The 11,811-nt window shown below is 46.7% G+C and overlaps 1 protein-coding gene across 1 annotated transcript in view; it reads left to right on the forward strand.

Moving 5' to 3' along the window:
• Positions 1-425: 425 nt before the first annotated feature.
• Positions 426-11,811, forward strand: part of LOC133343506 (poly [ADP-ribose] polymerase tankyrase-2-like) — a 39,227-nt gene continuing 27,841 nt past the window's right edge. Inside the window, 6 exon segments of the mRNA XM_061553168.1 lie at positions 426-926; positions 3,614-3,838; positions 6,878-6,973; positions 9,935-9,971; positions 10,522-10,597; positions 11,418-11,512. Coding sequence (XP_061409152.1) covers positions 521-926; positions 3,614-3,838; positions 6,878-6,973; positions 9,935-9,971; positions 10,522-10,597; positions 11,418-11,512 — 935 coding nt within the window. The 5' untranslated portion in view covers positions 426-520.

Here is an 11,811-nt window from a genome sequence, read left to right on the forward strand (position 1 = left end):
CGAGCCGCCTAGCAACGGCAACTTCCCCCCCCCCCCATTTGCAAGGGCGCGCACGATTCGTCGGTTGACGCGCGGTGCCGGCCAATGAGAGCGCGGGTCCGGGCGCCTATCCACGCTAGGCTTGTGGTGAGGCGGGGGGGTGGGGGGAGGCGGGGTTGGGGGGGAGGCGGGGGGGTGGGGGGAGGCGGGGGGTGGGGGGAGACGGGGTTGGGGGAGGCGGGGGAGGTGGTGGGGGAGGCGAGGGGGGAGGCGAGGGGGAAGGCGAGGGGGGGGGCGAGGGGGTAGGCGAGGGGGGGGCGAGGGGGTTTGGGGGGGGCGAGGGGGGTGGGGGAGGCGGGGGTGGGGGAGGCGAGGGGGGTGGGGGAGGCGAGGGGGGCGAGGGGGGGCGAGGGGAGAAGGCGGAGGGGGGTGAGGGAGGCGAAAGGGGCGGGGGGGGCGAAAGGGGCGGGGCGGGGGTTGAAGGGGGCGGGGCGAAGGGGAGTCTCCTCCCACTTCAGCCGCGGCCCCCGTGAGCCGCGAAATGGCGGCGCGGCGGGCGCACCTCGCTTCACCCTCCTCGTCGTCGTCTCCCAGCTCGGGCTCGCTGGACACAACAACAACAGCGGTGGCGGCAGCAGCAACAACAGCAGCAGCAGCCACTTCAACTGCAGCAGCAATGACAACGACAGTCGCGGGGTCTGCTACGTCTTCCCCATCCACGACGGCGGCGGCGGCAGCGGCCGCTGTGGCGGCATCGGCGGCGACAGGGTCCGGGCCGGGGGGCTCCGGGCAGGACAACTCCGCCGATGGAGGCGATGCGGGCAAGGAGCTGTTCGAGGCGTGCCGCAACGGGGACGTGGGCCGCGTGAAGCGCCTCGTCAGCCCCCTCAACGTGAACGCACGGGACACCACGGGCCGCAAGTCCACGCCGCTGCACTTCGCGGCCGGTGAGTGAGGGCATCGGTGTTGTTGTTGTGGTCATCATTATTACATCATTGCCTTATAATCATACTCATATTCATAATTGTCGACATTGTTACAACGGTGTATTCATGCTCGTCGTATTAATCATAGAAATCGTAATGATAATCGTACGTTTCATGTTCATCCTAAACCATCAGTTGATCACAATCCGTTATCGCGTTTATAATAATCGTTATACTCACGATTATATTAATCGTTAGTCATCTTCAGCAGTAGTATAAACAGCTTCGTTACTAATAATCAAACGGCAGCATTGTCATCTTTTATGAACACCGTGATTACCGTAATGATCATAACAGCAATATTAGCACTAACGAAAGCTTTGCAATCTTCACAATCGTTATTACCACCACCATCCATTTCAATAAACATATCACCGTCACCAAAATTAACACCATTATCTTCGCTCGCAGCACCCGCCACCACCGACACCCAGTATCACTGATAAAATCATCGTTTCCATCACAACTAACACATCACTTGCCATCATTACAGCACCCATCGCTTATACCATCATCATTACTGCAATCTTCATCAATACGACCATCACCACCATCGTGACCATCACTGCTAACCCATTCGCTTCGATCAAACACAAAGATCCCTCGTCCAACATCAACAGACTGTAGGGGCAAGTGCTGTTAGCGAGCACCTATGAAGGTGCCGGCACGACACACGAGGGCGTGGGTTGCCAACACCACGCCCGGCCGCCTTTGTCTCCCCGAGTGGCGATGTTTACTCCACACCGCACCAGCTCATTTGCGGCCGAGTCGACCTAGGGGAATGCCCAGGCCCGGTTCAGATAACTCCATCACCGGTGTTGGTGGCCGTGAGCGGGGGAATCGAACTCTGCTAGCCTAGTTCGTCGCGCTAACCGCGGCGCCACCGCTCCCCTCACCGCCGCCGTCGTCACACGAAGCCGTGGGCGTGAGGTCGGGCCTTGTTTTTATTTTCTAGGAAAAGCCCGAGGCTTCGGCCTGTGCGTCGTATACACTTGGGGTGGCTTAAGTTCGCGTCTCTGAACCAAATGAATTCAATTCGAGCGATGGATGAGGATTGTGGTCATGATGGTTATGCTGATGGGAGTCATGAAGGAGGATTGGGGGGGAAAGGTTTGGGTCGGGATGTTGGAGGAAGCCTAGGCCTACCTAAGCCTGATACAGGTTTTATAATGGTTTTAATTAACGCTATTAAATGCTACTGTTGTTCGTTATTGGAATACAAGTTTGTACTTAAACAGTACGGCGGTGTTGAGGTTATCGTGGAAACAATGAGACTATTAACATCAAATTGCGTTCAAGTGGGGGCTAGTGAAGGCTTTTAAATATAAAAAATAAGTATTTTTACTGATAGCGCAACAGGAACCCATTATCAATTTATTTCCCTTCTGTGAAGTTTTGCATGTTGAGTTGCGTTAATATTAGACGCTTAGGATTCTAATAAACCTGTAAACATGATGCACTATACAATACTTGAAGATGAATCACTCGTTCTCGCCTCAGTGCGACACTGACACTTTACTGAGAGCAGTTTAATTACCGCCTTACCTTGGCAGCAGTGTCAACATCTCAAATGTTGCTGCATAAAATTACTTTCTAATAATACTGGTAATGACGTTGACCATACTGTCCGACGCCTGTGTGGAGAGATCTTCATCCCTCAGTAGATGTAGTTGAGATGATGGATAATGCCATGTTAGCGAGGAAAGCCTCGTAGTTTCAAGTCTTAACTCGGGTTCCTGAATTGCTATGTTTTGAAAATATTTTTTTGTATCTCGTCAACACGACGATTTGTTAAATAAAATTGATATTTTAGGAAGTAAGGAAAATCAATTACAAGGTCGATTGTGTTTTTTTTGCTGGTACAAAATCCAGCAACCATTTGAGAACTACGCTGCCATGATGTCATATAACTAACCTAATGGCTCATATTACCGTCGATATTGTGCAGTGCCAATCCAGTTGTGCATTTTTCCTGATTGTTGGCTTCAGTGAATATAAAGTGTTAGAATATTGTACTCTAGAACTCTGCGCTATATTTCTCTGCATCAATACGGAGCATAAATAATTAAAGTTTATTTGTTGGTGCGCACGAATATTTCGCTGCTTGTAATGGCTTTGCATCTCATGCATGTCCTTGGGGACGACTGTTGTTTTTTATGTTGCTGGCCTTTACCTCATACTGAAGCTAATCAATTAAGCTGTGTTGGCGCATTTTCTCACGCGTTAATGCATTGGCAGATAAATCAAGATACTGCTTCATGCACAGGAGATAGCATTAATCTAAACTAATGTAATTGCAAAATAGTTAGATGTATACTTAAACAATACCAATTATCTGAATGTTATATATTTACGGCTTGGTGCAAAACGTATGTGGTTTGGCATGTCAGTCAAGAATTGCTTTGTTTAACCAAATCTAAATTTTGATGTGTCAGTGCTGCTCCCCCAGTTGCTCCATTGAACCCATATCTGCATGGGATACTTCAGTCCAGCAAAAACCTATCATCCTTTGGCTAACCTTAGTCCTATTTAGCTGAGGGACCTCAACATGCAGAGTCACTGCAGTTCAGGTCCTCCACTGTTATGGAGTACGGCCTTGGCTTCAGTAACTAACGCTTTGTGCGTGTGTTTGCATTGAACTCGCGCAGGCTTTGGCCGCAAGGATGTTGTGGAACACCTCCTGCAAAACGGGGCCAACGTGCATGCCCGCGACGATGGCGGCCTCATCCCCCTGCACAATGCGTGCTCGTTCGGCCACGCCGAGGTGGTGAACCTGCTACTCAGGCAGGGCGCCGACCCCAATGCTCGTGACAACTGGAACTATACCCCACTCCACGAGGCTGCAATCAAGGGCAAGATTGACGTGTGTATAGGTGAGTGTCGACGCAACACGGAGAGAGTGTTTATGCCTATATTGTTTACTAATCCGTTGTCAACTCACACGTCGGCAGCGTGCAGTGACCGTATTTTCTTACGCATAAAGAGATTGAGATACGGCCTGCACAATTTTGTGCTGTCCGGCCCATCTACATGGAACTCGCTGGTCACTGTCCTGGATTTGTCAACGTGAACAAGTTCTGCAGTAGACTATGGTTTGAAATGATCTGTACAGCTGATGCGGCATAAGCATTGTGCCTTCGTGCTTGCTAGCCTTTGTGCTCTAAAAATGGTACCAATATCAAATCATTTGTGTGTCACGCAGTCCAAATGAGCCTCGGTTGGTCCCACCAGCACACAGCACGCATCTTAATCACATTTCACGCTGTTAATATATGGTTCCCCAGATTTGACGCGGGCTCGACTTTCTGCACAAACAGGTGTAGCTAGTACAGCTGACGACATCTATACTTGTTCCCCCTGTAGTGTCGTTGGCAAATTTGGATCTTTACATTGCCTGACAGGAGCCTACTTGAATAACTGGTCGCTCCAATTTGCACGCTCTTGTGATCTGAAGTGAATGCGGATTTGTGGAAATTGCGTGCAAATGGAATAATTGCTCAAATGTAAGGTTTGAAAGAGAAGCGTTTGTTTTTGCTGTGACATGCTGTTAAACTACGACGCATTTTTTGTTAATTGCTTGAGTGCCGTACATTTTAGCTGAAATGCATGTTGCCCAAGTCAGATTTTTTTTATTTGAGTGTATAATCAGCCCACCAATATTTTGTAGACAGCACCACTCACTATTAAGCATTGCTCATAACAACCTCTGTGTGGTGTTTGCTAGATGGGAACATCAACTGCCTTTATCTTGTGCTAACAGGAGATGAGTGACTGTACAAGGATATTTTAAATAGAGCTTTCATAGATTTATCTTGTATCAAAGGGCAACAATGTTGGCAACGTGTAATTGGTGGGACATGGTGTCTGGAGCGAAGAGAGAGAGAGCTTTCATTTTGCTATCATTAAGCAAGCGGCGAGATTGCAGCCAAGTGCTTTTAACATTGACCCAGTATTGTTTAGGTCGGCATTTTGTGTCGTTTTTTTCCTGTGCCTGCCCATATTTAGTTGTAAGCATTTGCGCAGTACTTGTAAATATAGGAGCCATTAATTGCCAAAACTTGGTAGAATTTGTAAGAGCTTTTGTTGGGAGTGGACTAATTATGGTATTGATTCTATTTGTAAATGTATTTATGCATTTCATTAAAACAGTAAATTTCACTTAACATGTTTTGAATTTGTTATACATCATCATTATAGTTTAAGCACAATAATCTTTGAAGCAGCCATTAACGTCTGCCTTTTACTGTTTCTACATGTTCGTCTGTCAGCATATCAACAGTGATTAATTTCTCAGGTTATATATTTATTTCAAATCATTAATTAGACCACCACATTGTTTTAGATAAAATGTTGGTGCCTGGGGCATTTTTTTTCCCTCTACGATAGCGTTGAGTATGCGGTGGGAGGAAACGTATGCAGTTACGTCAGCATTGTTTTGGGAGGTAACGAATTGATTGTTCAGTAGCAGTTATTGGTCTTAGGTTAGCCGTGCCATCCACAGCCTGTGATGTAATGGGAACGCTGGAGCCACGCCAGGTTCAAGCCCATCTGCAGGCGTTCGGAGAGGAGGGGGCATGCTGTGGGGGGAAAAGGGGAGATGGACCGATTCGGTTTATTTATCTGCTGCAGCGGACGAAAGCTGAATCGCTGATGTGCGTGTTTCTATAGCTGGAAGGTTCTTTTGAGCTGCACACCAGTCAGAAGCGACGATGTTTGCAGTGAAATTTTGAACGGCGCTTCTTTGGACATCCTTCAACCTATTCCCAGCGCATGGGATCTCTTAATGCTTTACGGAAATTACCACGTCTTGGGGGGAAACTACGAGGCAGCCTGCAGTTAATGATGAACGTTCACAGCGCAGCTGAGACAGCCCTTCAGGAGGCTTGCCGAGCAAGCTGTTGATCTCATCCGACGCCGTGCTGTTAGAGCACTTTTCGTAGAAGAAGGAATTTTAGCAGCATGCAGTCGCACAGCGGTTATCTGTGATTCATCATCCGCAGAGAAAGATTTCATCGGGAGTTTATCTGGGTTTTTCTGTTAACATTTTTTTTTAATTTTAAATAGTCGTGGTGTGAAAGATGTCGCTGAAGTCACCACAGTTTTATACAATTTCATGGCGTGATCATAAATTTAAACCTAACATGGATTTAAGCGTGATAAATTATTGAATTGTAAGAAAACTGATTATGTATTCTGTAGCGCATCTCTGCAGCTATTAGTAGTGCATTAATGCAGTTTACTGAATAACAGATTCATATCCATTTTTTATTTTATTGGTGAGGTTATTGGCTTTTTTTAGTCTGATTTACTTTAAGATAGCAGTGTAATTTCAGCATGTCAAACTACCAGCGAGAGTTTTATTCTATTTTGTGCGTAAAATCATATTACAATGCTTGTACGTGCTGATTTGTAGCTCAATAGGCTAGTCTGCTGCGTGGCTTTAGCGTTCAAGAATTGACAGTTAATCTGCATCACCATTTTGCATTTTGGCACCGTGAACATGATTGTTTTGTCTTTTGTAGCTTGTGATGTAGCAGCAGCATTTGTAATTTGTAGCCATCTACGAACCCTTGTCTTACCATGCGCTAGTTCTTCAGTAGGTAGCCTCTATCAAATTGCTTCGGTCTTGGATGCTTTTCCACTTTGGATCTACATTTTAACATTATTTATTGGAGGGATTTGCCTTGCGTCAGCTTGCTAGTCGTTTTCACTCAGCGGTGCTTTCAAACTTGCCTCTTCTGGACAAGGATCACATCGGACTGGATCGACTACGCCTCTCAACAAGGCACCAGCCTCTGATTAGCTACCCTCACCTCTCGCTGTGTGGCTCGCGCCAAGCCCAGCTTCGATGTTGCACTCATGCGGAGTGGCGACTGACACGTGGTACTGCCTGCCGTGCTTCCCCTGCCTAGTGCTCTTGCAGCATGGTGCCGACCCGGGAATCCGTAACACGGACGGCAAAACGGCTCTCGACCTGGCCGAGCCAACTGCTAAAGCAGTGCTCACAGGTAAGCAGCGCACCGCATTCACCTTGCCTCTGCACCGCACAACACTGCACCGCACCACATCGCACTACTGTACACCTTTAACGCAGGACTGCACCATCCTCGAGTTAAAGTCCCAAAGCCTTAAACCACTACGCACACATTTGACGTGGTCGGTATGCTTCAAGTAAAAAAAACTGCAAGGACTGTGAGTAGCAATGTGTAAAAACCAAATGCCAAAATTATCAGCCTATTATGGGCTCTTGCAAGGCATTGTCAGTAATGATGGTGGTGAGGTGGTTGTATCACTCGCTGAGAAGAGTGGACAATTAGCTCGTATGGCTTGTGTCGCGTACTTGCAAATGAAGCTGTGATGGTGTGACGTCTGCTGGGCGTGCGGCTTGTATGGTGCTGCTGTGCTTATAGATGCCATCAAACACTGCTGTGGTGAGGGCAGGCATCAAACAAGCACACCGCATGGAAACATCACATCACTCGGTGTGCTCACCCCGACCTCCCTGAGGATAACTCTTTCACGAATTCCCATTACTCTCTGGGGTCTTGAAAGGGGGGAAATATTTCCTGGCAGATGACCAGCTTTTGCCCAATGTTAGCAAATTTACAAGCGAGTTAAGATTAGGCTTGAGAAAACAAAATGCATGTTGCTTAACATTTTGGCTGATAGGCTTTTACCAAGACTGGTGGTTGTGCCTCTTTTCCCTTTGCACTTTAAAACTTCTGATGCCTGTTCATTGTATTTCTATTTATTATTTTGAAGATGCCAATTGACCCTCTGATTATAATTTGTATAGATATGGAACATGGCCATTTTACATTTCATTCCAAGCATCTGTGTATTGGCCATGTATCATACTACATGTCAAACTTGTTATTTATTCATTATGGTTTGTAATAATTTTTATTTCAATGTTGCAAAATTGTCAACAGCATGTGTACGGATTGTGTGCATATTGTATATACTTATAAATATTGAGCGTCGTATTGGTGTATTGCGCATCAAATGAATGTATTGGACTAATGGAATTGTAGTGTTGTGGGCTGTCTTCAGTCTAATATAATCTAAAGGAAAATATAACAAAACAAATAAGCCCCTGCATGTCAGTGATAGTATTTTCCATTTTGCTTAATAGTGACTAGATGACATTGATAACATTGAAGCTGCATTTGAGAGAGGGGGGATATGTGCTCTAAATTGGCCTCTTTCAGAAACATGTATTGATTACGGCATTCATGATTTTCATCTGTAACGCACAGCTAGGCTTCTCATTGAATGTCGACCAGACACAGGGTCCTGCAGTTTATTCCCAGCTGCTGCATAATGTCAGAGGAGGGTTAACCCTTGCCTGCCAGGAGCATGCCCAGCTGTGTGACCTTGGTACACATGCAGTTTGACTTTTCGAAAGAATATTTATTTTTCTTACAGCTTGAAGTGATGGTTTCCCCAACGATAATTTACACAGTGCTTATCTCACTTGGAATCTGAATAATAATATTAATTTACAGCCCATCATTAATGTACTGCTGGGAGAACGTCTTTCTATGCCATGTCAGTGCGGTTTGATGGGGGGGGGGTGATGGGGGAGCCCTTGACCAGTTCAGATATCACTTGCCACTTATATTAGCCATTATCAGGAATTCAACTTTGATTGCTTGTTTCATAGGACAGTGTGTGCTACCTCCGGTGCCACAGCAGTATTTGGCACCCTAATTGTTGACCCTAATATTTCACAGCGTCCTGCATGTGAAACTTGTGCAAATCTTTTTAAGTTATGTTCTTTCAAGTAAAACGTAATCAGATTTAAAGCAAAGTGCTATCTTTCTTCTGAGTGGTCTATAATACACTACTACAATCCCACCTATTTATTAAATGCCATTTCAATTATTTTAACTGCAGAGTCCTGTTTCTCATTTTGACTGTCCAATGTGAATTAGTAATTTCCAGAACCACTGACCATAGTTGACTCAATCGTTGTCGCCTCTTCGCACTCTTCACACAGCAAATGATTCCATGTTAACCATTGCTATAGACGCACATGCTACCTCTTGATTGTCACAAGTCATCGGCACATTGCTTGTTTTTCACGCGAGGGGAGAGGGTCTCCTTGGGTGGCCGATTTTTCCCTGCCTGTCAGACCCCTGTGTTGTGCCCTTTCGCTGGAACTGCAGTGGTTAATTTAATAGAAAACGTGCCTTGTTCGTGCGTAATGGAATTTGAGCAGGCTTGTGTATCATGTGGTAGAATGTAATGCTGACAACATGATGGGGAATTTTCAAAAACGTTTCTTTTTAATGGCATTTTGGTGACACGCGACAACATTTAACGCACTCTTGTTATTGTGAAGTGTCCATAAAAGGCAAGCATTATGGATGGTTGACAATTACCCAGCGGAGTTGGTTAATTATGCATCACTTGGAAGTTAAAATTATCCATTCTTTGTAACCTAATTTAAAGAAAAGGCATTTTTAATAGTTGACATTCCATCCTGTTTAATTAAAATGGTCATGCCAGCACAGCTTTGTCTTTGTCAGGCGCAGGGTATATTTAACTTTCCTGCAGACACGAGTGCCACGGCGGTGTAAATTGTTCTCTGCAAGCAGTTATGGATTGGTAGGCCTCACTAATGAAATTAGACCTCCCTCAGCCTATCACATTTCCCGATTGGTGTCATGGAAGCGGGCGGAGAGGGCAACCGAGCGTCGCGGCGAGTGGACGTGTTGGGAACGGGGGGGGGGGGGGAGCGGCAAGGAGGAGTGGAGGGCAACAGAGTGGGGTGGGAAGGAGAAGTCTGGATGGATGCAGAGGCAGTGAATCTTGTCACTGATGCGTGAACATGTCCCAGCCGGGCCGCAGGGCCACTTGCGCCACTCCACGCGCCTGTGTCTTGCTTCCATTCATCCGGAGAAAGTTGGGTCCGGTGGTTGGCGCATTGTGGTCCTGGTTCACCATGCCATGTCGCCCCGCAGGTGAATACAAGAAGGATGAGCTGCTCGAAGCAGCGAGGTATGCTACTCGCACTGAGCTTGCCCTCTCGCAGCCCCACCTCCTTTGTCCCCACCGCAACCTCGGCTCCAAATCAAATGCATGAAAATCAATATTTGGAGCGGTGGCACATGGAGAGACGGCTTATCGATTTCGTAATTATTCTCCAGCCGTGACAACATTTCTTCTCAGAAATATTGATGTGAAATTTTCAGCATAATGGCAAAATTTTCCTGAGCCATACAGCTTGTAATGCTGTCTCTGTACCATATCTGTACTTATTTCACAAATAAGCCCTCAGCTGCTAATTTATCAAATTAACCAAATAATTTTCTTTTTTTTTAATTAAGCTGTCAGAATCATAGAATGTTGATGGTTGATGTGAAAAAACACTTGTGTTGTGCTGATTTTTCACAAACACCATTAAAAAAATGGCCCTACAAAAACAATGTGATATTAGGATGAGAGCTAAAAGCCATTCTGGCGGTGCTGATCATGCCACATTGTTGCATGTGAATGCCTTTTTGTGTGACGAAAGGATCTAACACGTGGTGTCTTGATTGCTTCCTAGGAGTGGTAATGAGGAGAAGCTGATGGCTTTGCTCACGCCACTGAACGTCAACTGCCACGCCAGCGACGGCCGCAAGGTACAGCGAGCCCACCTTTTGGGAAAAAAAACCCGGGTGTTTACATTTTACCGAACATTGCACACCATCCTCAAATATGAGAATGATAATCCGTATTTTTTGTACATGTTTTTTTACGTGCGTTGGAGAATGCGCCCAAACATGAAAGGGGTTTTGTGAAACCTCTGCACCCACGCGTGAAATGTCATTTCCCATTGTGAGCGGATCGCGCGTGCGCTTCCTCGACGCATTCACGACCAGCGCACACGCTGGCGCCTCGCTGCGCAGTTGTGACCTTTGCAGCTTCGCAATGGGCATCACTTTCATTTCAACTGCTCAAAGTGGTAGGGGCTACACCAGTAGACTGGTCCCCAGGGCTCCGTGTCACTCTTAACTTGCCTGTGACGAGAGCCCGAGTAACTAGGAGCTGTCTTTCAGTACGGCCGTTGTGGTTTTTTTTGGGACTTAAGAGTCCTGCACATATGTAATTTTCAGCATTGAATACAGCTGGCAGTCATATTGCTTTTTATCCAAGAAAAATTCTATTTGGATTCAGTGTTACCATTGCAAAGTAGTTATGGAAAATAGCCGGGCATAAAAAACACATGGGTACGAACGAAATGGCTGGAAATCCATGCGTAAGTGCTCTTGCTGCATATTTTGCAGCGCCGTGTATAGTGCTATGGTTATAAATAATTAAGTGTGAAATGAAATTGCTCTTGAAATCGCAGCTTAAAAGGCGGTGCATTAGTTTGTGTGCGATGCCACAACAGAATTAATGTTTTTTTTCGCTGCGGTGCAGTTTCACTTGTTTATGTGCGCCCTCTCTGTTGATGTCCAGTCCACGCCTCTACACCTGGCAGCCGGATACAACCGCGTGCGCATCGTTCAGCTGCTGCTGCAGCATGGGGCCGACGTGCACGCCAAGGACAAGGGGTGCGTGCCCTCCCACCCCTTTGCCCTAGCCCCCAACCCCACCACAACCTCTACCCCACTTCCCCATCCTCTTCTGTCTCTCCGCCCACCCCCACCCCTCTGTCCACGCCATGCTTCCAGCAATGCGCCACTGAGCGGCAGCCACACATGGGTGCGTTTGTGCTTGTGCCCCGGCTCCCGAAGTCTTGATGTCTGAGTATTGCGTGTTTACTCGGGAGGGAGGGAGTGAGCGAGCGTCATTTAATGTGCACCTCTTGGCTGTGTTGGCTGTGCCTTGCCACGGCCACAGAGAACATTGC

Source organism: Lethenteron reissneri, chromosome 17, assembly GCF_015708825.2.
Source record: "Lethenteron reissneri isolate LAM-NWPU_2019-01 chromosome 17, ASM1570882v1, whole genome shotgun sequence".
Lineage (NCBI taxonomy): Eukaryota > Metazoa > Chordata > Hyperoartia > Petromyzontiformes > Petromyzontidae > Lethenteron > Lethenteron reissneri.